The sequence below is a fragment of the Phocoena sinus genome, chromosome 1 (genome assembly GCF_008692025.1).
Source record: "Phocoena sinus isolate mPhoSin1 chromosome 1, mPhoSin1.pri, whole genome shotgun sequence".
NCBI classification, from domain to species: domain Eukaryota; kingdom Metazoa; phylum Chordata; class Mammalia; order Artiodactyla; family Phocoenidae; genus Phocoena; species Phocoena sinus.
The window spans coordinates 104,758,880-104,786,257 of record NC_045763.1 but is presented as its reverse complement, the minus strand read 5'-3'; the positions used below and the strand labels follow the sequence as shown (position 1 = coordinate 104,786,257).

General features: G+C 41.8%; 1 protein-coding gene across 1 annotated transcript in view; it reads left to right on the top strand.

The window, feature by feature from the left end:
• The window catches only part of VTCN1 (V-set domain containing T cell activation inhibitor 1), a 49,790-nt gene extending 27,790 nt beyond the window's left edge, over positions 1 to 22,000 (top strand). The window contains 5 exon segments of the mRNA XM_032647793.1: positions 1,916 to 1,980; positions 13,212 to 13,438; positions 13,440 to 13,563; positions 16,437 to 16,715; positions 21,728 to 22,000. Coding sequence (XP_032503684.1) covers positions 1,916 to 1,980; positions 13,212 to 13,438; positions 13,440 to 13,563; positions 16,437 to 16,715; positions 21,728 to 21,849 — 817 coding nt within the window. The 3' untranslated portion in view covers positions 21,850 to 22,000.
• Positions 22,001 to 27,378: the final 5,378 nt, after the last annotated feature.

Sequence of the window (27,378 nt, the reverse complement as noted above, 5' to 3'; positions counted from 1 at the left end):
CCAGTCACGTTGAATTAGGGGCCCACCCTACTCCAGTATGACTTCATCGTAACTAATCACATCTACAATGACTATTTCCAAATAAAGTCACATTCTGAGGTTCTGGGGCTTAGGACTTCAAAATACAAATTTGGAGGGGGACACGCATCAACCTGTAACACTTACAGAAGGTGGAGCAGGAATTACTTTTATTCCCATTCTAAGGATAAACGGAGTCTCAGAGAGATGAAGTAATTCACCCAAAAGGTGAGTGAGTTCCTGGGTCACAAAAGCAAGTCTGCTGTCAGCTCAGTAGTCAAAGAGAGCCAGATAGTATAATACCTCTTGCTATGAGTTTGTCCACCTGTTCTCACACACTTGGACCAGTAAGATCTGAGGCCACACCTGGGTGTGTAAAGAGAGGGGAAGTGGTCATATGTGGCCTCTTCTTGGAATCAACTGCAGATACCCTATTATTAAAAGCTTCGTTTTGCTTATTCAGTTGCTGCCTCTATGGCTGTACCTCATGAGGGTTTATCCTCCAGGGTAACTGTTTACTCAGATTGTTTCTTGTAAGTCTGTTGTTTCTCTCTGGTGGGCCCCTCCCTGAGCTGAGGAGAGCTGGGTACGATGAGCCTATTCAGGGCAGCAAGTAAAATGCCCCGTGCTCCCCTTTTCTCTCTATAGCATCATTCTTTGCCTCTCTGTGCCTTTCTTTTGTCGTGCCTATTGCGTAACATCAGCGTGGGTGTGGGGAGGGTATGAGTTGCCAGCAATGAACGTGTGGCCGAGGACACCTGCCTGATGACTTATGCACCAGAGCAGGCAGCACTGGGCAAGCTTCCCAGGAACTGCTTTGCCCCCATGCCAGCTCTGACCTGCACCTTCTGTTCTGCCTGAGTCCCTCTCACCAGCTAAAGCCGGTATCCCCTCATGGGCCCCTCTGGGCAGAGAGGAGGGACAGACCACTTGTGAGCCCTCACCCCTGGGAGGCAGCGTAGGAAGTAGGCAGGGGCAGATTCTGGAGACAGATTCTAATCCCAGCCCTACCACTTACCAACCATGTGAATGTACGGAAGATGCTTGACCTCCCTGTGTCATTCCTCATCTGTAAAATGGACGTAATATATTTGTTTACCTCATAAGATTATCACATGGATAAATGACATAATCCATAAATGGTGCCTAAAACAACATGTCTGCTATGTAATTCTAGCACTCAGTAAATGTAAGCAATACGTCCTTATTTGTTTATTTCCCAAATGTCATTTGTTAATCTGCTCATTGAAAACTGGCGAGATACATATCGAGAAGTCAGTGGTTGTTATGTCTGGATGGTGGAGTTACAGGTGACTTTATTGTCTTATTTTTGCTTATTTGTACTTTCTAAACTTTCTGTCTTACTTTTTTAATAAGAGGAAACAAACTCCTGTCGAGGATCTGCAGGGTGAAGTGGACTAGAGATGAGTGGGTACAAAGTGAAGACGTGACCGCTGTCCTTAGGAGTTTAAAGTCTATGGAAGGAGACAAAACAGATAGGTTAATGATGTAAGAGGGATGGGCAGTAATGCTCAGGGTGGGCTGGGGATGGAACCAGTCCCCCCTCAAGTGGCACCTGGCATTACAGAAATGCCATCGGGTTTTCCCCAGCAGTCTTTGTGTATGGTCTTCACTGACCTGGAAATAGGAACGATGACACACATAGCCAGATAAAAGAGCCACTCCTTTAATCTATCCCAGCACCCCAGGCGGACAGGGATGGGATCGCTGAGATTCCTTTCTAAGGTACCTATTTCTAGGAAAGAGCTTATGTTGAAGAAAACGTTGAGACTCTTTATGTAACACCTCTTACAAATGACAGGTATGAGCCCAGGTTGCGAAGCAGCACGTCAAATCGAATGAAGAAGTAATTTCCTGTTCTTCTCTCTCTCCACAGCATTATTAGCGCCATCATTATTCTGGCTGGAGCAACTGCACTTATCATCGGTTTTGGTATTTCAGGTATGTGATTTATTGCATTATCATTGATCCATTCACCCCTTGTCACTAAGTCCCTAATCATTCAGTGTGATAGAATGGCAAGAGCACAGATCTTGGACCAAGAAAACTTCAGAGTAGAGAACTGGTTCTGCTACTCATTGACTGTGTTCTCTGCACTTTATTCATTTAACTCCCTGGACCTCAGTTTCCTCATGTATGGTGTGGAGGAAATAATGTCTACATCACCAGGTAGTTGAGAGAATCAAATGGAATGTCTATCAGAGTGTTCTGTCTACCAGATAGTGCTGAAGATATCACTCTGGGATCATAGGTAAAGTGCTGTGGCTGAGCCATTCTAGCAATGGCTGGCCTGAGTAGACGATTCCTTTGCAATGAAGCTTCAGCTGAAGTGTTAAAGAATGTCAAGTCTTTGTACACAGGGTTCTTAATGAGAATCCTTATCCTGGTCATAACTGCCATTCCACGTGGGAAACAGAAGCCATTGCGGCATGGATGGCGAGTTTCTGAATGCAGCTAACTGATGTCAACTGCAGGAATCGTCTTCTCTTCTGTGGACACCATGTCTCAGAAGCATCTATTATGGATGCCAGATGAATTAAGACATTGAATGAGTTAGACCAGCAGCTGTCCTCTCTGAAGCAAGTCGTTTGCTTCATTTCCCTTAAAGTGCCTGACTCAGGACGACACGTTTATCTTAACTTAGTCTGTGGCCAAAGCTGTTACTTCATAACTTTAGTTTTTATAGTTCCAGCTGTCTTTTCTCTGTGTCACTCTCCTCCAGTGTGTGTGCTGCCACTAACTAGTAATCACAAGGCCTAAATGAAGAAAACTCGTTGTAGATATGTTTGCCTAGAAAAGACATAAGCATCCATTTTCTTTTATCAAGAAAAATGTATATTTTGTCTTTCATCCATCTTTCTATTGGGTTATCTTTTTCTTTTTGATATGTGGGAACTCTTTATATATTCTGGGTGCAATTTGGCTACGTGTATTGCAAAATCTCCTCTACTCTGTGGCTTGCTTTTTCACCTTCTTAATGATGGCTTTCAATGAGCAAAGTTCCTAATTTTAACATAGTCCAATTTATCAACCTCTTCCTTTATACCAGGAGTTTTTTTGTAACCAGTTTGTTTAAGAAGTCTGCCTATCCCAAGGTCATAAACATTTTCTTCTAGGTTATCTTGTAGAAGCTTTAATGTTTAACCTCTCACATTTATATCTACAACTATCTAGAATAATTTTGTGCATGGGCAAAGATAGTGGCAAGATTGGTCAAAATACTATCCTTCCCCCACTTCTCACTAGTGCCATTTTTGTCATAAATCAAGTATCCAAATGCGAATGGATCTGTTTCTGAGCTCACTAGCCTGTTTCATTCTAATATTCTTTTATAATTTGTTTTTTCTTTATTTCATCTCTTCCTATTCCTAATCTTGGGCGCTCTCTCTCTCATATCTTTTTTTTTTCTCTCATATCTTAAAATAGGTTTACAGGTGTTAATTAGCTTTATAGTACTTTTGAAGGACCCAGGTTTTGGTTTTCTTTTTACTTTCTCTGATTTTCTTTTTTTTTTTTTCCAGTATGTGGGCCTCTCACTGTTGTGGCCTCTCCCGTTGCGGAGCGCAGGCTCCGGACCCGCAGGCTCAACGGCCATGGCTCACGGGCCCAGCCGCTCCGCGGCATGTGGGATCTTCCTGGACCGGGGCACGAACCCGTGTCCCCTGCATTGGCAGGCGGACGCTCAACCACTGCGCCACCAGGGAAGCCCTGATTTTCTTATTTAATTAATTTTGGCTTTTATCTTTATTAATGTCCCTCTTTCCATTTTGTTTTGATGTCTTTTCTTTCTTTTTTTAAAATATTTATTTAGGCTGCGCTGGGTCTTAGCTGCGGCACTCGGGATCCTTGTTGCAGCATGTCTAGCTGCAGCATGCAGGATCTTTAGTTGCAGTATGTGGACTTCTTAGTTGCGGCATGCATATGGGATCTAGTTCCCTGACCAGGGATCGAACCTGGGTCCCCTGCATTGGAAGCACGGAATCTTACCCACTGGATCACCAGCGAAGTCCCTTAATTTTTCTTTTTTTTAAGTGATGATCCATTTAAATTCTTTTTTATTTTAAAAAAATTTTTATTGAAGTATAGTTGATTTACAATGTTGTACTAATTTCTGCTATATAGCAAAGTGACTCTGTTATACACATATATACCTTCTTTTTTTTTTAATATTCTTTTCCATTATGGCTTAAACCAGGAGACTGGACAGAGTTCCCTGTGCTGTACAGTAGGACCTAGTTGTTGCTGTCTTTTAATTCTTTTTCTAATCTCTTAAAATAAGCACTTCACAAAACAGTACGTCCAGAAAGCCAATAAACAGCCCTTAGTAGATACCGCCATTTAGTTTTCCAAAGTGATTTACCAAGTCCCTTTTCACAGGAAGTGTATGAGGGACCCAGTGCTCCACGCCCTCACCGGCACTGGATCTTGTGGGACACTGTTGTGATTTTAACTTCTAAATATTTCCTGGTGACTGACAGACCGGGTGCGTTTTCATATGAGAAGCGTAATGCTGAGCGACAGAGCCAGACACAAGACGGTACATTCTGTATAAAAACCAGGCAAATGAACCTCTGCTATTAGAAGGCAGAATAATGATTATTCTCCTGGGAAGAGTGAGAGAGCAGCCATTAGGAGGGGGCACGAGGGGACTTCTGGGGGATAGTAAAGTTCTAGTTCTCAGTGTGGGTGCTGGGTACATGGGGAGAAGTCGTGATAATTCTTCAAACTGCACAATTATGTGTACACTTTATGTATGTATGTTATACTTCTATATCTTCTACAATATATATATAGAAATAAAATATTGACTAGTAAAGCAAATATTTTGGACTTTTAAAGATATCAATACATACGTTTTGGTAGCTTCCTCACTAATCCTTAACTCCTCTTCTTTAGTTATAACTTCAGCTTCCCTGTGACAGTCAACATTTTGCTACTTATACCTTTTCCTGTGGCATAGCTACAGCAACCTCAGGTACTGAGCTCAGTTCCTTCAATACAGAGGGTACTCCTTAAGTGCTTTTTTTTTTTTTTTTTTTTGCAATACGCGGGCCTCTCACTGTTGTGGCCTCTCCCGTTGCGGAGCACAGGATCCGGACGCGCAGGCTCAGCGGCCATGGCTCACGGGCCCAGCCGCTCCGCGGCACGTGGGATCTTCCCGGACCGGGGCACGAACCCGTGTCCCCTACATCGGCAGGCGGACTCTCAACCAGTGCGCCACCAGGGAAGCCCCTTAAGTGCTTTTTGAATAGACAAGTGGACGGAGGCATGGAGGGGTGAATAGATAAAAGTTACAGTTCACTCAGTTCAGCAGTGTACCACCAATAATATTAAAACCCCACCACCAATGAAAGACTTTCTGCCTTCTTTCTATTTCTTAAGGTAAAAGCTGGCTATTCTGGATTAAGTGGGCTGCTTATTACTTTAACACTGTTTAGCTGGATTTTTCTAAATTGCCTCTATTAAAAGGACCATAACCCTTACCCGAGAGCATTATATTATCACACTTTAAGTAGATTAGATAAAATGTTAGCTGGATTAATACACAAGACAGTGAAATTAAGCAAATAGCATTAGGTAGATAATGATGATGGTGATGGTGATATCTTTTGAATCCTTTTTGTGTTCACCCCACTGTGCTAAATAAGTTTGCATATATTATCTGATTTACCACTCACAACAAATAGGAGATAAATATTATTACTATGTCCTGATTAGAAAATTGCCTAAAGTTGCACACAGCAAGCAAGCAGGCGCAGTTGTGTTTCAAGCCCTGGAAATTTGCTTCCAGAACCCACACTCCTTCCCATCACTCCATACCAGTGATAACATTCATGCAGAGATGTGGCAGAGAAGGGTGTTTTCTGGTATGCCTTGCAGGCAATATTCCTGAGAACACAGATTTTAAAGATGTAAAGATATTCCTAAACACAGAAAAGAATCTATTTCTTTGTAACTCTCCTGAGGCTGTGTATGTCACCTTCTCATAGCCATTCCACTCCTTACAAGCTCTAAATGTGGACCCCATAAAACATAAAATGCTTTTGAGGTAGGTTGTTTGGAAGAGAGGCTGAACAGCTCCCATTAGGCTGGCTTTAGGGCAGCCTTCGTGGATGACCCTTTGAGAAGGAGGGAGATGCAGTGGAAAGGTCCCTGACTATAATTTGTCAGTCCCTGTGCTATCACTCACCCACTGGGTGACTTTGAACAGCTCTGTATAGTAGAAACATTTAGGGATCAGAGTTGTTCTAATCTCAGGTCTAACATTAACTGTGTGTCCCTCGGGATATGACTTAACTTCCCAGAACTTCACTGGTAAAATAAAGTTGTTGTGGGAATATTACACGAGAAAGTGTTTATAAAGCGCCAGACACATACGTGTGTAATAAATGGCTGCTATTATTGTTTTCATTGATACCATCAGTACCATTAATAATAATTTGCTATTATTAATGCATTCACATAGCACCTCCTAAAACTTGTACTATTTCCTGGCCACACCCAGAAGCTCCTCTGAAGTTAGGGAAGCCAGGGCAGGAAGCCACAGGACACTGCCTCCTAATTATGCTCCATCTTTGGTCACTGGATAAAACAATCAGGCATGTGCTTATGGCACCGAAACAGGAGCACTGAAGTTGTTTGGAAAGAAATTGATACATATTTTGTCACTGAGAAAATAGACACATGTTGGCCTTTCTTACACTTGTTTTATGGTTTTTCATTGTTTTTTTATTTTTACATAAGGTGGGGATACTGTTTTAGTGGATAGGCTCTCTCTATATCTCAGTCTGGCCCTGGATATCAGCAAAATGTGGTGGAAGGAGTATAGGCTTAGGACAGACTCAGACAAGACTGAGTTTGATACTGGCTCCACTACTTGCTAGAATCGGGGCTTTAGGCAAGCCATTGAATCCCCCAGAGCCTCTTTATTCCTATTCATAAAATGGGTAGAACAGTAATTCCTACCTCTCAAGGTTGTTATCTGACTTAAAATGAGTCACTACAAGCATTTAGTAAAGTGTTTATTTCCTCCCTGTGCTCTGATCTGCCATCTTTCCAAATGATTCTAATTAATAATGGTTATCAATATCATTGATTTAACGTTTCACATGCGGCAAGTCAGATACTATGTTAAGTTCTTTACCTGTATTGTATCACTTAGTCCTTTCAGGGGCCTTCTGAGGAAGCTACTATTATTAGCATCCCCATTTTACAGATGCAAAAAATTATGGAATAGAGAAGTTAGAAAACTTGCCCAAGGTCCCATATCCAGTGAGTGGCAGAGCTGGGACTTGAACACAGACAGCCTGACACCTGTTCTCAAACGCCAATGCTCTGCTGCAGCTTCCCTACATCATTCCTTTATCTAGCCTGGCCCAGCATCCTTTCTGCTGTCTTCTCACAAGAGCAACTGTTATCCCCAACCCTGCCCTCTTCTCTGGCAAGAGTGGCACCCACAGGTGCCACCACAGGTTCCGCTGGTGCAGGCTTAAGCCTATGTGTTTCCACGTTTAAACCGTGTGCTGTGGTGCCCATCTGGACAGCTGGGTTGCAGCAGAAGCTGAGGATGCTCTCTGTGCTACTGAAATCTACAGAACTTGTCTTCCTGAGTCATTTCAAGGGAAAGTTCATTTCCCAGGTTTCATCCAGTGGTGTTGGGCAACCCAGAATCGTAACTTCTATAAAGAATCCTTGCCTTGTGTTACCTATAACCCCACTTCCCAAGAGATTCCTGCTCCTACTGCAGAGGGCAATTGAATAGTGCCCACTCGTGTGAAAACAAAATGGTTCCAATTTCAGCTTGCTCCCGCCCTTTGACAGCTCCTCTTTTCCCATGCAGACCAGAGCTGTGATAGTAATCAGCCCTCATGAGCTAGAGAATTCATTTTCAGTAAGTGGCTGGGACTTCTAACTTTAAAGAGGTTTGACGGAATCTTAGAGACCAATGGAATTCTTGAAACCCGTGCCTGTTTAATAAAATTCTCTATCAGTAGATAGCTCCTTCTAACCATCTCTTAAAGCCCTTTTACCGTCAACAAACCACACAAGAGCCCCTGGTGGTTAGGAGGTCTGGAGAGTCATATTAGGCCAAACTGTGGTTCCTAGAACATAGCTCCTTGAGCCAATATTTGTTTGCAAAATTGAAAACAGATTTCTTTTTGAGAGAAGCAATATTTATATACTGTTGCTTGCAAAGTAAATCTCATTTTATCACTTGTAACCATCATTTATTCACCTAACAAATAAGTATTTATTGATTGCTTTCTGGGTGCAAAGCAATGGCCAGGTCCTCATGGTTTCTTAGATTCTCACTGGCTTTTATTCCTCCTCCTGATTTGCTACAAGGAGGGGGGATTTAATCAACATTACACACATTCCATCTGCCGCATCTTTAATGCAACCTTAAATGAGCTAGAGCCTGCGGTGGGTCCCTGGGGCACTCCACAGCTGCCTACTTTTAATCATTAAGTTTTCTAAGGGATATTTCAACAAATTCTCCACCTGTGGGCTCAAGGCCAACACATTAAAATTAATTCAGTAACATAATTACTCAACTAAGATATGTCATTACCATTTCTTTCTCTTCATAAACTGCGCTAATCATGTATTTTTTCTAAAAAGTAATTTTTCAATTCAACTTTAATGGAACTTTATAAACTACAATCAAATTTACCCTTGCTCTAACATAGTTATGCTTGCTCTGTGATTTTATTGAGAATCATGGTGTATTTTCATTGCTTTCTTTTTCACTGACTCACATTTCCCCAAAATTTGGATGGGATAATCTAGCCAAATGTTCCTTACTCCCACAATCATTTTGGATAGAATCATCTCAAACAGTGCTTTGATTTCTACTGATTTTCATTCTTTCATTCATTCATTTATTCATTCACTCAACAAATATTATTTTTCTCTGTAGAAACATAGCACTAGGCACTTGTCTTAGTTTGCTTAGGCTGCCATAACAAAATACCATACACTGGGTAGCTTAAACAATAGAAATGTATTTTCTCACAATTCTAGCAGTTGAGAAGTCCCACTGCCACCCCCCACCCCAGGCTCCAGATGGCCCCATCTCTAAGGCTTCCATTAGCGGCCCTCCAGCCTGTTGAAATAGAGGCCCTTGGCCTGCTGAAGCATAGAGCCGAATAGATCCATGGTCTGGTTCTGTTAAATCTACGAAGTCTGATAGCTTTCTTTCATTTTGTCTCATTTTTCTATTCCCTTTAGTTTTTCTGTACCAAGCTGGCAGTATATAATCCTATCTCTATTCCTGGCTTCTGTTGAGGTGGCTGTTAAAATCCTCATGAGTCATACCTATGATCTCCTTATTAAATGGTTGTTCACCCACACCCTGAGCGCTATCTTCAGAACAGTCTTCTCATTTTTTGCAATATGGATAGGCTGAGAACTTTCCAAATCTTCAAGTTATGGCTCCTTTTTGCTTAACAATTCCTTCTCCAATTCATCTCTCTCCTTTCTCATATTTTAGTATAAGCAGTCAGGAGTAACCAAGCCTCTCTTTCAACACTTTGCTTAGAAATCTCCTCAGCTAAATATCCAATTTTATCACTCACAAGTTTTACCTTTCACAAAACACTAGAACACAATTCAGCCAAGTTCTTATGCCATTTTCTAACAAGGATTGTTTCCTTCCAGTTTCCAATAACATGTTCCTTATTTCCCATCTGAGATCTCACCAGAATCGCCCTTAACATCCACATTTCTAGCACGCACCTCAAAACTCTTCCAGCCTCTACCCATTACCCAGTTCCAAAACTTCTTCCACATGCTTAGGTACTTATTACAGCAGTGCCCCACTTCTTGGTACCAGAATTTATATGTCAGGTTCTCCAGAGAAACAGAACCAGTAGGGTGGAGGTATAGGGAGAAAGGGAGTGAGAGGCAGAGAGAGGGGGAGATTTAGAAAGAATTGACTCACATGATTATGGACTCTGAGAAGTCCTAAGATCTGCAGGCAGCAAGCTGGAGACCCAGACAGTTTAGTTCCAGTCTGAGTCCAGAGGCTTGAGAACCAGGAGAGCCAGTGGCTACTTCCAGCCCCAAAGCTGGCAGGCTTAAGATCCAAAGAGAGACAGTGTTTCGGTTCAAGTCTGAAGGCAGGGAAAGACTTGTGTCCCAGCTCAAAGGCAGCACCAGTTCCCTCTTGCTCAGCCTTTTTGTTCTATTTAGGTCTTTAATTGATTGGATGAGGCCCACCCACATTAAGGAGGGTGATCTGCTTTACTGATTCAAACATTAATCTCCTTCAGAGACACACCCAGAACATCTGACCAAATATCTGGGCACTCTGGGGCCCAGTCAAGCTGACGCATAAAATTAACCATCAAAGCGTTATAGGACTTACAAATATGATTAAGACATTTTTTTCCCTTGAAAAGCTTACAAATTAATGCCAGAGACAGACTAGAGACAAGGTAGAGGGAGACAGATGCTATAATAAAGGCAAAGGAACGTGTTGAGGAAGAGGAGAGAGACGATCTTTTAATTTTGGTTTGGCATATCAAAAGGGGGTTTCATGCGAGTCCTGCCATCTGAATAGCCTTGAATACAAGTAGAATTTGGATAACTGGTGATAAAGGAGAGGAGGGAACTATAAATTGTAGGTGTACAATGCACAGTGTGTGAAGATGCGTAGTATAATTATAACCAGTACTAGCCTGCAATGTCTTGGATATCAATCTGTCAAGTAAAAACAATTAAAAAGCAAATTAAATCTTTAAAGCAGTGTTCAAAAAAATGCCAAGGCAGGGGATGGGGTGTGTTGCATTCATATTACACAGCTAAACTTCATACTACCTTCTTTCATAATTTTTCTCCCAAATCTCCCACATGAATGACCATGCATGGCAGCTACTCCAAAGCCTCTCTTCTCCTACACTCTAAAACCTCCAAAACATCCTCCCAACCCAGCCTATGCACAGGTTTTTGTTTCCTCTGCCTCGTTTTTACTGGTACTTTTTCTTCCATCAGTAACTCTCTGTTCTTTATAATATAAATTCATCTAGCTTGCTTCTCCAGTTCTGTCCCTAATCCATTACCTTCATCTACTTTATAAAAGCATAGGAGCTAATAAGACAATTCCAACCCCTTAAGGGCTGGAAGACAGAAGATGCCAAAGATATCCCCTATGTTCATAATGTTTACCTCTTACATTTGAAAAATAGCAAGTGTGCTTTGCTTATGTATTTTTTTATTGAAAGCAGTAAATCAATAAATCACTTGGGGGCTTCCCTGGTGGCGCAGTGGTTGAGAGTCTGCCTGCTGATGCAGGGGACACGGGTTCATGGCCCGGTCTGGGAGGATCCCACATGCCGCGGAGCGGCTGGGCCCATGAGCCATGGCCGCTGAGCCTGCGCGTCCGGAGCCTATGCTCCGCAACGGGAGAGGCCACGACAGTGAGAGGCCCGTGTACCGCAAAAAATTAAAAATAAATAAATAAATAAATAAATCACTTGATATGCAAAGACTACAATACAGACTTTGAAAGGATGTAGTGGGAAGTCTGGCTGGAAAGAGCTAATATCTATGGGCATTTCCTATGTGGCATGCAATATTTAAATTTGAAGGCCATGCTGTTAGCCTGAAGTTTATTCCACAGCCCTTGGGAGCAATGGAAGATTAGTGATTAGGAAACTGACATGTTCGGATTGTACTTTAAGGTCTACCTGTAAGATTAATGCATGTAAAATGGGGTAGATGGAGGCAAAGGTGAGAGGCAGGAACACCAATAAGGAAGTTGAGAAGTCCAGTTGAGAAGTGCCCAGCATCCATCATGTTGGACTTTCTTGGCTATAAGAAAGAGAGGTTTGTGCAGACCATTATAAATATAAGGTGTTTGTTTAAAGGATACCCAGTGGGACAGGAACTAGACCGGAAAACCCTCAGGATCTAAGGCAGCTCTGGTGATGGGGGACTCTCTTCACCTTTTCCTCTCATGGTCTCTCCCCCACACTTCCTTGGGTCTGTTCCACTCTCCTCTTGGGCTCAAAGACCCATCCTCTCCTTACCTTCACATCCAAGCCACAGAAGGAGGCTCTCAAGAATATTCAGTTAATTAAAGCATGCCTGTAGGCATCCCCAGTCAGCAGCCTCCAGTACAGAGAGGAGAGCTGGTCAATCCTTTACAGAGTGGGCTGTCAGCTGGGCAAGTGGGGAAGAGGCAGTGGATGTGGCTGTCACCATAATTCATACTTGTACTTGTTACATGTTTGGAGAGAAGGGTGTGACTTCTATCTTAGGCCAAAAATCAATTTAATTAAGTATCATTCTTCATTATGCCATAGCTAGCTAGCACTCTGACCTTGACCAAATCACTTCTATTCTCTATGCCTTCGTTTCTTCATCATTCAAGTGGAGATAAAAGTAACAACACTTAGAATTTAGCATTCTTCAGAATTATTAGCCATATTTAGTTAACGTGAGGTTTCACGTCTGTGCCACTTCTGGTTAACTGAGAATAACAATACCTTATATGTGTAATTACAGTTTGCAAATCAAGTTCACATCCATTTGATTTGATCCTCACAAGAGCCCTTTACGGTAGGTAAGACAGATATCATTACCTCCATTTTTCTGAGATCCAGAGATGTAGTCAAGGTCACGGAGCTCTTAAGTGACAAAACCAGGATCTGAATTCCCATCTTCAAAACCCAAGTCCAACACGGTCTCCTCTTATTTGGTCTCAAGATTTCAGTTGCTTGGTCTCAAAAAGTGTAGCTTTGGGGCTTCCCTGGTGGCGCAGTGGTTGAGAGTCCGCCTGCCGATGCAGGGGACACGGGTTCGTGCCCCGATCCGGGAAGATCCCACATGCCGTGGAGCGGCTGGGCCCGTGAGCCATGGCCTCTGAGCCTGCGCGTCCAGAGCCTGTGCTCCGCAGCGGGAGAGGCCACAGCAGTGAGAGGCCCGTGTACCGCAAAAAAAAAAAAAAGTGTAGCTTTTTTATCTGCTGTTAGCAGATCTGCTCTAGGTATCAAAACTATCGTCGTAATACTCTTTCTATTCTTATGTCTTCTTTTTTCATGCCTCTCCTGTTTTGTATATTTCTAATTTATTACAGAAGTCCCTGTTTGGCTTTTTAGTAATGAAGGATTTGGTTGTAGATGTTCCAAAGCTTCCCTTGGCATTGACCCTTGTTTCCTGAATTGTAGGAAGACACTCCATCACAGTCACTACTCTCACCTCAGCTGGGAACACTGGGGAGGATGGAATCCTGAGCTGCACTTTTGAACCCGACATCAAACTTTCTGATATCATGATACAGTGGCTGAAGGAAAGTGTAATGGGCTTGGCCCATGAGTTCAAAGAAGGCAAAGATGACCTGTCGGACCAGCATGAAATGTTCAGAGGTCAGACAGCAGTGTTTGCTGATCAAGTAAGTAATAGTTGGCAATGCCTCTCTGAGGCTGAAAAATGTGCAACTCACAGATGCTGGTACCTGTAAGTGTTACATCATCACTTCTAAAGGCAAGGGGAATGCTAACCTCGAGTATAAAACTGGAGGTAAGTTACTTTTGAAGAGAGGGAAAGAAGGTGCCAGAAGATATTTGAGACTAGAGAGTGTGAATTGCTGATGAAATGTCACACTATGCTCACGAGTGACTAATATCAAAGACCATCCGAATTCTGCTAGCAGCCATCCTTGCTGTCCAAGACCCGCACCAGCTCCGGAAGTTACCCACTATAATATTAGGTCTTAAAATCTTTTGCTCAGGACTCTAGCCTCTTCTGAATTTTCTCATATATTCCCTGAAATATTTTGCCAGAATATGTTTTCTCCATCAGTAGCTCTCTGTTCTTTCCCTTTGGTCTTGCTAGTGAGAGAAGACTATAATCTGGTCTGAGACTTTTCTGTGCTAAGTAGGCCCTAGCCCAAGTCTGAAATCAGTATCTCCAGGGACTCACGACAGTGGAACCCATTATAGGAGAAGTTCAAAGGTAACTGACCAAAACAATATTGGCCTATAAACTCACTAATCCTCCTCCAATGAAATCCATGCTTTCTTACCAACTAAATTTAACATATTTTCTGAATTTATGTACAAGGGACTGAGATATTGGAAGGAGTAAAAAGACGATTAAGAAAACAAAGATAATTGTCCTTCCTTCTGTAGAGCTGAGAGTGTAGAGCTTATAGAGTTGAGGGTCAGGGCAGAGATGGGAAACATATGTAAATAAGAAAAATATGTAGATAAGAAACATATCTACAATAATTAGTAAAGTGTATTATATGCTTTAAGAGAAAATATAAATAGAGTGATTTGGGGATTCAGAGGAAGAAAGAGATCATATCCAAATGCATAGGGAGGAAAGGGACAGGAAGACCCCCATAGAGAGAATTTGACATTTGGGAGGAGCCTTGAAGGATAGGCAGAAAGTATCCTGAGGCATCCCAGGCTAAGCTAGCCTGCACAGATCTTTCTTGGACCTTTCATAATATGTGTATGTAGTGGTTTGAAGCACAGATCTAGTCAGACCTAGGCACATACAGTGGCCTGGGCAAGGCAACCTCACTGAGCCTCAGCTTCTTTATCTTAAAATAGGGGTTAATAAAGTCAGGTCAAAGGGACACTGGGGCCAACTGAAAGGGCTTCCAATGGCAAAGCTGGAACCATTTGAGCAACGAAATAAGCAATATAGTATTAAATTATAACTAAGCATAAAATAAATACACGAGTCCATACTTATATGAGGGAGATGAAACAAATCTTTATAGATGAATTCCAAATAATGTATTTAGATCTCTCCCCCTGCAGGAAGCGGAGCTTAGAACTTCCCCCTCCCCGACCACCGCACTTAGGGTGTGTTAGACTTAGTGAAGTCCAGCTTCCAAAGAAACCTGGCAAACACAGACTCAGCCAGGTGATCAAAGTTAACATCCCCATGATAAATCATGTTAATAGCATGCACTCTCTGATGTGACATGATGAGAAGGGCACTTTTACTTCTATAGTTTTCCTCTCCAAAACCCATAACCTCAGTCTAATCTTGAGAAAAACGTCAAATTACAATAGAGGGGCATTCTACAAAATACCTGGCCAGTACTCCTCAAAACTGTCAAGATCACGCAAAACATGGGAAGATTGAAAAACTGTCACAGACCAGAGGAATCTAAAAAGACATGACAAATAAGTGCAATGTGGTATTCTGGATGGGATCCTGGGATATAAAATGGACGTTAGTGGAAAAACTGGTAAAGTCCAAATAAAAGCTGGTTTAGTTAATAGTAATATACGAATGATAGTTTCTCAGTTTTGACAAATGCATCATGGTTATTTAAGATGTTAATGTTAGGGGAAACTGGGTGAGAAGTATACAAGAACTCTCTGTACTCATCTTTGCAACCTTTCTGTAAATCTAAAGTTATTCTAAAATTAAAAGCTTATTTTGTTAAATGGGCACAATAATAGATATCCCTAGGACTGTTGTGAGGAACAAAAAAAAATGTCTGGAATTTGGTCCCTAGCACAGAGCACACCCTCAGTACACGGTGGTTCATTGTCACGTGCACTCAGGTTCCCACATCATCTCCCAGGAGCTTGTGCCCTGCCTGCTCCAAGTATGTGCTCCAAGTACGTCTCTCCTGCTAGGCAGCAGGCTCTGGAAGGGCATGGCAAAGGCTTTCCTTCCACCTCTCACTCCACACTAGCACAGTCCTGGGCAAAGGAAGATGCTAAATAAATTAATAACTTGTATCTTGCCCTTTTGGCATAATAAACATTTTACAGGCCAAAGTCCAGGCCTTAACATTTTCTATAAGTGTCTCTCTGCCTAGATAGAGGAGGAAGTTAGTCTTAAATTCAAAATGTACTCGCCTCTCCAGTGAGGAGAATTATCTTAAAAGAAAACAAATGCCTGTCTTTATTCATGGATACCAGGGCTGGGCAGTCTCTACCCAAGCAAACTTCAGATCCCCATGATGACAAGGCCTGTGTATGGAATTTCTGTGGGTAGGTGAATGCTGTTTGTTTCTTCCTTCTCCCTCCCCACGCTTTTACCCTCCAGGCAGAAAAATTACATAAAATTCAGGAGGCTTCATAGGTGCCTAGGAAAATAAACACCCAGTTTCCCTAATTGATAATTTTTTTGTGTGATCACTGGAACTTCTTTTACTTGGAGAAATTTATTTGTTGTAACAAGTATACCTAGAACTTAGGTCCTTGGAGTTTGTGATATTGTCCAAAGTGTTGTGATGTATAGCAATACTATGAGCAAATAATTTTTTGCATCTACAATACAATGGGTCATACATAGACAGCCCACTGGGAAAGTACTGAGTCACTTCAATGTGTTTTTAAGACCTAGCACTTCAAAGGCTATATTGTCTTATCCGTCTGACCTTGACCCCTGCCCCTTTTTGACCTTCAACCCTGCAGCCTTCAGCATCCCAGAAGCGAACGTGGACTGTAACGCCACCTCAGAGAGCTTACGATGTGAGGCTCCCCGATGGTTTCCCCAGCCAACAGTGGTCTGGGCATCCCAAGTTGACCAGGGAGCCAACTTCTCAGAAGTCTCCGACACCAGCTTTGAGCTGAACTCTAAGAATGTGACCATGAAGGTTGTATCTGTACTCTACAATGTCACGATCAACAACACATACTCCTGTATGATTGAAAACAACATTGCCAAAGCCACAGGGGATATCAAAGTGACAGGTGGGTTCCTTTACACGTTTGATATGGGTTTATTGGGGTTATAATCTAGTGTAAACTAAAATCTAATTTCTTTAACAGATATATTATGTACCAGGGCACAGAAAGTTTCACAGAGATCTCGATCACAATTCCACTTGGGATTGCATTATGTAAGAAGAAAACTAATACAAAACAATATTTATGGCATACAGGTCAAAGGTGGCAATGAGTTTTCATCTTGTATACCTTCTTACTGTCTGGAGGGCAGTGTTTAGGATTCTGAGGCCCTAACTCAGAAGGACTGGTTTGGTAAAGCAGTGGAGAAGTGATGATGATTTGAAATCTTTGATATATTCAGCTGGTGATCTACATCCCGAGTCCCCCAAAATTGGTTTGGGTCTATCCTGCCTTTGAGAAGACTTCTGATTTGAAGACTAAAGGTCTTAGAGTCTGCCTTAGTCTTTCTTATTCAGTCCTTTCAGGACTTGCTCAAGATTCCACTAATACTGGCACAAGATTAATCTGAAAGCTCCAGATTACGCTGGCCTCCCAGGCTGAGAAGACCCGGAGCCAGGGAGGCGCAACACCCTAGTCTCCCTGCAGTGCTTTAGTATATTACAAAACCTGGGGTTGAGCTAGTGTCAAGGAAATGCATAGACTGAATTATGAATTTTAAAACCATCCCTGCTGGGGTTAAATTGAATTCAAGCTATAGCGGAAGGAGTATATCAGGAGAACCACTGTCTTATATCAAGCCTAGTACCACACAGAACACCTTGCACATTTTAAGTGCCCTTTAAATGTTTGCTGAATTTAACTGAATAAACCATATTTTCATCAGCTATTTTTAAAATAATTTTATTTATTTATTTATTTGGCCACATTGGGTCTTCATTGCTGGGCGCAGGCTTTTCTCTCTAGTTGTGGTGAGCAGGGGCTACTCTTCGTTGTGGCGCACGGGCTTCTCATTGTGGTGGTTTCTCTTGTTGCGGAGCATGGGCTCTAGGCACACGGGCTTCAGTAGTTGTGGCACGTGGGCTCAGTACTTGTGGTTCGCAGGCTCTAGAGTGCAGGCTCAGTAGTTGTAGCGCACAGGCTTAGTTGCTCTGCAGCATGTGGGATCTTCCCGGACCAGGGATCGAACCCGTGTGCCCTGCACTGGCAGGTGGATTCTTAACCACTGAGCCACCAGGGAAGTCCCTCATCAGCTATTTTTTAATTAAAATTTATATATACAAAAAGGCAACCTATGGAATGGGAGAAAATATTTTTAAATCATGTTTGGTAAGTGATTAGTATCCAGAATACACAAAGAACTTCTATAATTAAACAATGAAAAAGTCAAATAACTTGATTAAAAAATGGGCAAAGGACTCGAACAGACATTTCTCCAAAGAAGATATACAAAATGGCCAACAAGTATATGAAAAGATTTTCAACATCCCTAATCATCAGAGAAATGTAAACGGAAACCACAGTATCACCTCATACTAATTAGAATGGCTACTAACAACAACAACAACAGAAAACAACAAGTGTTGGTGAGGATGAGAAGAAATTGGAATACTTGTGTATGATGGTGAGACTGTAAAATGGTGCAACCACTATAGAAAACAGTATGGGAGGTTCCTCAAAAAACTTAAAATAGAACTTCCAAATGATCTAGCAGTCCCATTTCTGTGTATTATGTACAAAAAAACTGAAAGCAGTGTCTCAAAGATATATTTGCACACCCATGTTTACAGCAGCATTATTCACAATAACCAAAAGGAGGAAGCAGCCCCAATGTCCACCAGCAGATGAATGGATAAACAAAATGTGGTATACATACAATGGAACATTATTCAGCCTTAAAAAGGAAGGAAATCCTTTTGCATGCTACAACATGGATGAAATTTCAGGATATTATGCTATAAGTGAAGCCCGTCACAGAAAGATAAATAATATTTGATTCTACCACTTGATTCCACTTATAAAGTATCTGAAGTAATCAAATTCATAGAAACAAAGTACAATGACGGTTACCAGGAGCTGGGGCCAAGGGGAAAGGATACTGAGTTGTTGTTTAATGGGTATAGTTTCAGATTTGCAAAATGAAAATGTTTTGGAGGTTTTTTTCACAAGAATGTGAATATACTTAACATTACTGAACTGTACACTTAAAATGGTTAAGATAGTAAGTTTCATATTACGTTTTTTACCACAATAAAAAGGTATCTAATAAAAAATCATATATATGAGAAAGAGAGAGCTCTTCCACTATCCTGTGACTGTACCAATTAGAACACTTGTAGTTGCCTATAACAGAAAACAAAACCAACTGAAGCCTAAGCTAAAAGAAGGAAGTTATTAGAAGGGTATTAGGATGTCTCATGAAACCAAGGACAGAAAGTGCAGTGTGGCTTCAATAACAGCTGGATCCAAGAACTTAAATTCCATTCTTTGTCTCTCATTTCTACTTTATTCTCTTTGCTCTCTAATTTACTCTCTCTTGTTTTAGTCTATAGGGCAGAATATAGTTGCCAAGAGCTCCTACCTTTAAAAGTCTCTTTCACTCAAGAGAGTAACTAGACTGAAGCTCAATCCCTCAGTCTGATTCTATTGAATATATTCCCAGAACAGCTCAACTTGGGTCAGCTGCCCATACTTAGACCAATGAGGCAGTACCTGGATGGAAGGCCTTCCCAGAAGAGAAGGGGGAAATAAGCATTAGGCATTTAAAACAATGAGTGTTAACAACAGTATTTGAGTTTAGATCTCAATTAAAAGCTCCAGACTATATAACTAATGTCTTCTAATAGAAATGGCAATAATCAAACAAACCACAGAAATTGGGCACAGCTTTTATTCGGTGAGCAGGTTCTTTTTCCATACGTGCTTATAGGATACATCAGAACAAGTGTTCCATGTACCAGTACTAGGACTATATCCAACTTTTAGAAGCATGACATAGCTCAAAATTAAGATAAAATAACATAATTCCTTCTTACCATGCACAAAGTAAGTTTTTAAACAACTGAATGAGGCCATGAGGTTTATATCCTGTGTTAGCTCTAACTATACTGCTAATCTGGGTCATTCATTCAACAAGTATCTATTTAGTGCCAAATATATACAAAGTAATTTGTAAGTCCCATGAAACACTGAGATGAATAGCACAGTTGTCATAAGAGAAGCTAATCAGTGTGGATACGGTACCCACAGGAAAGAGTAGTTAATTATGACTGTAGTGGCTCAATAGATGAGGAAGAGTTCAAGCTGGGTTTTGAAGGAAAAGAATGGTTTTGATAGACTAGGAAGGCATGAAGTCAGAAGCCTATGTCAATGTCCAGGGGAGAAATTATGAGGGCCTTAACTGGGGCAGCGACAACGGGAAGGAAAGGTGGGAGAATCAAAAGTTAATGAAGAAAATAACCTACAGGCCTTGGTGACACAAATGTGAAGGACAAGAGAAGGAACAAGTCAAAAGGGGTCTGATATTGCTATATCCAGGTTGCTTAGGAGGTTAGTAATGCTACCAACAACAAAAATGAAAATGTAGGAAAAGCAACATGTCTGGTAAAAAGATGAAGATTTTAGAGCTGTTGAGTTGAAAGTGCCCACTATGTACAAAGGTAGAGATGTCCAATGCTTAGCACATTACCCAACATACACCAAGTCTGGGGGAGACTGCTTCATCCCTCCTCCACGTTTCCTTCCACGGGAAGAGATCCCCACCAACATAACCCTTCTAGTCTCTCTTCTCTCCTCTTTCACTCTTCCCCAGAGGAAGAGAAATTAACTTTCCCGATTAGTGAGTTTATTAGGAGAAGCTGGGTATAAATAGCTCAGCTCCTCATTTTTCCTTTTCTCTCTAGCTAACCAGAAGTATACATTCTACTCTTCTCCTCTAAGCCAACAATTTTCAGGGGTAGAATCTGCCCTTGTGGGAGGAAGCCTGCCCCAGTCTTGTGCTGCCTGTCACTGGGGAAGTCTGGGCTGCAGCCCACTTCCCTGCAGACAAAGCTTAATCCTTTATTATCAGATTTATCAGGAATAAAGGTGATTTTAGTCTTCCAGTTGCCTCACTTTGTCTTGCTCTTTAATTGGTTCAGAACTCAGCTGGGGAGAGGGTATTTATTGGACTCCTTTGAACTCAAACAACAGGTGCTCAAAAATATTTGCTGAATAATTATATTTTTAACTGACATATAGTAGCAACTGTAAATACAGATGTGGAATTTAGGACAGAATTCGGGCTAAGGAGGTGGATTTGGAAAATGATCAGCTTAATGGAAGTAATGTTTATTAGGCTTGAGTGGGGTTACTGTTATTGTCTTGACAGCTAATACTGAACGCTTACTATGGTGCCAGGTTCTAAGTGCTTTACTTGTATTAACTCATTAATCCTCACAAGAATCCTATGAAGTTGATTGTTATTATTTTGGCCCTATTTTATAGATGAAGAAACTGTAGCACATATAGAGTAACTTGCCTAAACTTGCCTGAAGTCACACAGCTAGTAAGTATCAGAGCTGAAATGAGCTAAATGACACTGGACTGTCGAGGGAGAAAATAAAGAGAAATTTAATTTCTTCACTTCTGCCTTTCTCTACTTCAAAATGAGAACAATACTTTCTCATTACTCTGTAGCGGTGTGATGAAAGCAAATGACACAGAACCTGTAAAGGTCACTGCCTAGAGGGAAAAAAATGTGTCTGACACCAAGGACTGGCCATGGCTGTTGGTTTAACCTATTCTTTATTTGGTAACCAATAGCAATGTGTTTATTGGATTCGTTTTTCATTTAGCTGAGTGCTCACTGGAGTGGACGAGAGAATGGAACTTCTTTGCAGAAAGGGAAAGCTCTGCTTTTAAGCTAGTTACAGAAAGGTAGAGAATGGGGTACAAAACTGCCCTCAAATTAGGGCACAAGTTATATTAGGAACAATTTGTTCTGTTTTTTGGGGGTATTTTTCTTTGCTAACCAGCCATATGAGGGAGACATCCAGCTTTTCCTCTATGACCCTGAACTTTTTTCTCTTCCTTTACAGACTCTGAGAATAAAAGGCGAAGTCACCTCCAGCTGCTGAACTCAAAGGCTTCCCTGTGTGTCTCTTCTGTTGCCATCACCTGGGTACTCCTGCCTCTCTGCCCTTACCTGATGCTAAAATAATGCACCTTGGCTACACAGAAATATGCAGAGTCACTGGTACGACAGGTGAGATGAATCACGAATGGTGTCGGGGAGCCACTATGTGTGTTTGTGTCCCTAACAGGAATCAAGCAGCTCCCAGCACCAGCCCCAGAGAGAAACATTTAATAACGTCAGGGCAGTAGGCACTATTTCCACTGCTATTGTGAAAGGTAAGCATTTGTTAACAAAGAGTAGAGACCTCACTGACAGACGTACAGGAAAAACAACTCTATGCAGTTCAAATATTTGTGTAAATTCAAACACCTTTTCATTTATTCAGTCATCCTTGAAGGCAAACATCTCTTATTGAAGAGAAAGAGATATTTGGCCCTGACTCATTACTCTGGATTTCACAATGAAACATCATGACATGAGCATAATCGCTCACATAAGTGGCCTCCTCCCAGCCCCCCTCAACAAAGCCCCTGTTGACTGGAGACTTGACAAAGCACTCACCAACTAGCCCTCTTGCTAAGACTTCCCACTCTCACTTCACTCCTTTGGCTCTAATTACTGGTAGGACATCTCCTTCTGAATATTCTTCTGCATGTGGAATTTGTATACGACTGAGCTTGTGAAGTTACAGTCAACACTACCACATTACTCAGTGGCACTGCCACCATGCACCAGGCTCACAACCTTAGAGCTATTTTTGTCCCCCTCTGTCCTTCAGGTCAATTTGTTACCAAGCTCTACAGCATTTGCCCATGTTGTCTTTCAGATTGACCCTAATCATCTCACGCCCCGACTAGTTCTAAAACCTTGTACTTGCTCCTCCCTCTGTTTCAGGTGATAGGAAACAAGGTGCCAGAATAAAATTTTTCAAATGCTGTTTTCATCACAGCAGTCCTTTACTCTGCAACCTAAAGTGACTCTCTGGGCACTAGTATATCAAAGTTAAAGTCCTCAGCTATGCAGTCACAGCTCTCTAAGTTTCTCTCCCTAAGGTTCCTCCTTCTCTCAGCTACCTACTACTGCTCTCTGGCCTTGCTCCCTCTCTCTCTGCCCCTTCCTGGAAATCTCCTCCACTCTATGCTAATTCAGGTCCACACTTCCTTCACCCATTTCCTGCTGGTCCTTTTATCTCACATCCCCTTGGTGAGCATGTATAATTTATAATATCTTACACTCTCTAAGGCACATATATTCCTTGCCTAGATTGTTAAGTCCTCAAGGGCAGACAAAAATCTGTTGATCTGCTTTGCTTTTTTGAGTGTGGTAAAAAAATTTTTACACTTATTTTAAAAAATAGTGATTGAGATGACCTAGAGGGTTGGGATAGGGAGGATGGGAGGGAGGCTCAAGAGGGAGGGGATATGAGGACATGTGTATGTATATGGCTGATTCATTCTGTTGTGCAACAGAAACTAACATGGTATTGTGAAGCAATTATACTCCAATAAAGATGTATTAAAAAAAAGTGGTTGAAATACAAATATAAAGTTGTATACTTAGATAAAAGGTAGTACATGGATATTATAAAAATTGCGAAGGTGGTATGCAAACAACGAAATCAGAGGAAACCCTTTCTTATGGGGCTGTTGTGGGATCGGGTCAGATCATGTTTCCCAAGGTAAGCTTGTGTTGCTATAAACTTCCCTCTTAGAACTGCTTTTGCTGTGTCCCGTAGATTTTTGGATTGTGTTTTCATTTTCATTTGTCTCTAGGTATTTCTTTTTTATTTCCTCTGATTTCTTCATTGACCCATTGGTTGTTTAGTAGCATACTGTTTAGCCTCCACATGTTTCGGTGTGTTTTTTTTTTTTTGCAGTCTTTTTTTCTTGTAGTTGACTTCTTTTGTTTCATAGCACTGTGATTGGAAAAGATGCTTTATATGATTTCAATTTTTAAAAATGTACCAAGGCTTGTTTTGTTGCCTAGCCTGTGATCTATCCTGGAGAATGTTCTATGTGCACTTGAAAAGAATGTGTATTCTGCTTTTGAATGAAATGTGATATCTATCTGTCTATCTATATATATATGGATAGATAGATATAGATATAGACATTAAGGCCATCTCGTCTAATGTTGTCATTCAAGGCCGTGTTTCCCTACTGATTTTTTGTCTGGAAGATCTGTCCATTGACGTAAGTGAGGTGTTAAAGTCCCCGACTATTACTGTGTTACTGCTGATTTCTCCCTTTACGTCCATTAACATTTGCTTTATGTATTTAGGTGCTCCTATGGTGGATGCATATATATTCACAATTGTTAGATCTTCATCTTGGATTGATCCCGTGATCATTATGCAGTGTCCTTCTTTGTCTCTTATAGCAGTCTTTATTTTAAAGCTTATTTTGTCTAATATAAGTTTTGCCACCCCAGCTTTCTTTTGATTTCAATTTGCATGGAATAACTTTTTCCATCCCCTCACTTTCAGTCTGTGTGTCTTTAGATCTGAAGTGAATCTCTTGTAGGCAGCATGTATACAGGTCTTGTTCTTTTATCCATTCAGCCACTCTATGTCTATTGACTGGAGCATTTAGTCCATTTAAATTTAAAGTAATTATTGATATGTATGTGTTCTTGTTGCCACTTTGTTAATTGTTAGGGGTTTGTTTCTTTCTTGTCCCTTTCTTCTTCTTTTGTTCTCTTCTCTTGTGATTTGATGACTATCTTTAGTGTTATGCTTGGATTCCTTTTACTTTTTTGTGTATCTCGCATAGGTTTTCAATTTGTGGTTACCATGAGGTTTTTATATAGCAATCTATATATATATATACATGATTGTATTAAGTTGCTGATCTCTTAATTTCAAATGCATTTTAACAACCCTGCATTTGTACTCTCCTTCCCTCATGATTACTGTTTTTGATACCATATTTTACATCTATTTGTTTTGTGTATCCCTTAACTGCTTACTGAGGATGTAGATGATTTTTACTACTTTTGTCTTTTAGCCTTCTTACTAGCTTTGTGCATGATATGATTTCCTACATTTATGTTTGCCTTTACCTATGAGCTTTTTCCTTTCATCATTTTCATGTTTCCAGTTTTGGCCTTTTCTTTTTAACTTAAAGAAGTTCCTTTAACATTTCTTGTAAAGCTGGTTTGGTAGTGCTGAACTCTTAACTTTTGCTTGCCTGTAAAGCTTTTGATCTCTCCATCAAATCTGAACAACAGTCTTGCTGGCTAGAGTATTCTTGGTTGTATGTTTTTCCCTTTCATCACTTTAAATATATTGTGCCACTCCCTTCCGAACTGCAGAGTTTCTGCTGAAAAGTCAGCTGATAGCCTTATAGGAGTTCCCTTGTACGTTATTTGTTGCTTTTCCCTTGCTGCCTTTAATATTCTCTATCTTCAGTTTTTGCTATTTTAATAACAACGTGTCTTGGTGTATTCCTCTTTGGGTTAATCCTGGATGGGACTCCCTGCACTTTCTGGACTTGGATGTCTATTTCCTTTCCCAGGGTAGTGAAGTTTTCAGCTATTATGTCTTCAGATATGTTTTCAGTTCCTTTCTCTCTCTCTTTGCCTTCTGGGACCCCTATAATGTGAATATTAGTACACTTGATGTTGTCCCAGAGGTCTCTGTCCTCTTTTCATTCCTTTTTCTTTTTCTGTTCAGCGTCAGTGATTTCCACTACTGTCTTCTAGTTCACTGATCCATCATTTAGTCTACTGTTGATTCCTTCTAGTATATTTTTCATTTCAGTTATTGTATTCTTCATCTGTTTGGTTGTTCTATCAATATATATTTTCTAACTCTTTGTTAAAAACTTTTAACTTCTCGCTCTTTGGATCCATTCTTCTCCCTAGTTCTTTGATCATGTTTACAATCACTACCCTGAGATCCTTCTCAGGTAGATTGCCTATCTCCACTTAGTTGTTCTTCTGGGGTTTTATCTTGTTCCTTCATCTGGAACACGTTCCTCTGTCACCTCATTTTGCTACCTTGCTGTTTGTATTTTTATGTATCTGGTAGGTTGGTTACATTTTACGACCTTGGAGAAGTGATATTTTGTGGGAGACCTCCTATGCGTCCCAACAGCACACTCCTCTCTCATCACTCAAGCTGTATGCCCTAGAGTTCTTCATATGAGGATTGCATGGGTCCTCCTGTTGTCGCAGGCTGACTACGTGGGAGGTCTAGTAAGCTTGGTTAGCCCTTGGTCCAACGTTGCCAGGCCCTGTCTCATGTGGAGGCTGCTGGCTGCAGAGGCAGCTGACTGCAGAACCCCCACAGGGACCCAGGGATAGTGCTGGGTCATGAGTGGATGGAGTCAGGGTCCAGAAAACTCTGGTAATATTGTCGACTGATGGGTGAAGCAAGGGTGTTAGTGCCGGTCTACTGGTGGGCAAAGCCATGTCCTAGAGTCCAACTGCAGGGCCCAGGGGTCCCAGGGCTGGTCTTGGATTGCTGGGGGGGGGGGGGGGGCGTGGGTGCAGTTCCTGACACAGTTGGGTCTGGGGTGTCTCAAAGTTTGCGTTGGCCTGCTAGTGGTTAGGGCTGGGGCCCAGCTGCTCCCCAAGGCAGGGTCTGGCCTGCTGGTGGCAGGCTAGGTCTTCAGGCTCTGGGATTGTGGTTTTCTTGCATCTAGTGTCTGCCCCCTTGTGGATGAAGCTGGCCCAGAGGCTAGAATAGGCTTCCTGGAGGGCAGCATCAGGGTCCAGGGGATTCTGGGGCTGGTACCTGCCCACTGGTGGGTGGAGCTGGGTCCTGGGCCCTTTGGTGGGTAAGGCCATGTCCAGAGGCAGCCATGGGCTCAGGTGGTCTTAAGGCAGCCAGTCTGCTGATGGGTGGGGCTGTGTCCCTGCCCAGTTAGCTGCTTGGCCTGAGGCATCCCAGCACTGGTGACTACAGGCTGTTGGGTGGGGCCAGGTCTTGGTGCTGATGAGCTAGAAGGAGAGTTTCGCAATGGCATTTGCCAGTACCAGTGTCTACATGGTAGGAGCTCCCCAAAATGGCTGCCATCACTTCTTGTGTTCCTAGGGTGATATGCAGTTGCCTCCTGCCTCTCTGGGAGACATTCCAGGATCAGCAGGTATGTCTGACCCAGGCTCCTATCAGATTACTGCTTCTGCCCTGGGTTCCAAAGCATGTGAGATTTTGTGTGCACCCTTTAAGAGTGAAGTCGCTCTTCCTCCTGCCCTTTGGCTCTCCTAAAAGTAAGCCCCACTGGCCTTCAAAGCCAAATGTTCTGGGGGCTTGTCTTCCTGGTGCAGGACTCCTGGGCTGGGGAGCCTGATATGGGGCTCAGACCTCTCACTCCTTTGGGAGAACCTCTGCAATGTAATTATCCTCCAGTTTGTGGGTCACCCACCTGGGAGTATGAGACTTGACTATATCGTTGAGTCTGCCTCTCCTACCTGTCTCATTGTAGTTCCTTCTTTATGTCTTTAGTTGTAGAAGATCTTTTCTGGTAGGCTCTGGTCTTTTTCATCGATGGTTTTTCTGCAAATGGTTGTGATTTTGGTGTGCCTGTGAAAGGAGGTGAGCTCAGGGTATTTCTACTCCACCATCTTGGCTGGGGATCTCTTGATCTGCTTTTCATTCTTTCTCCTGTT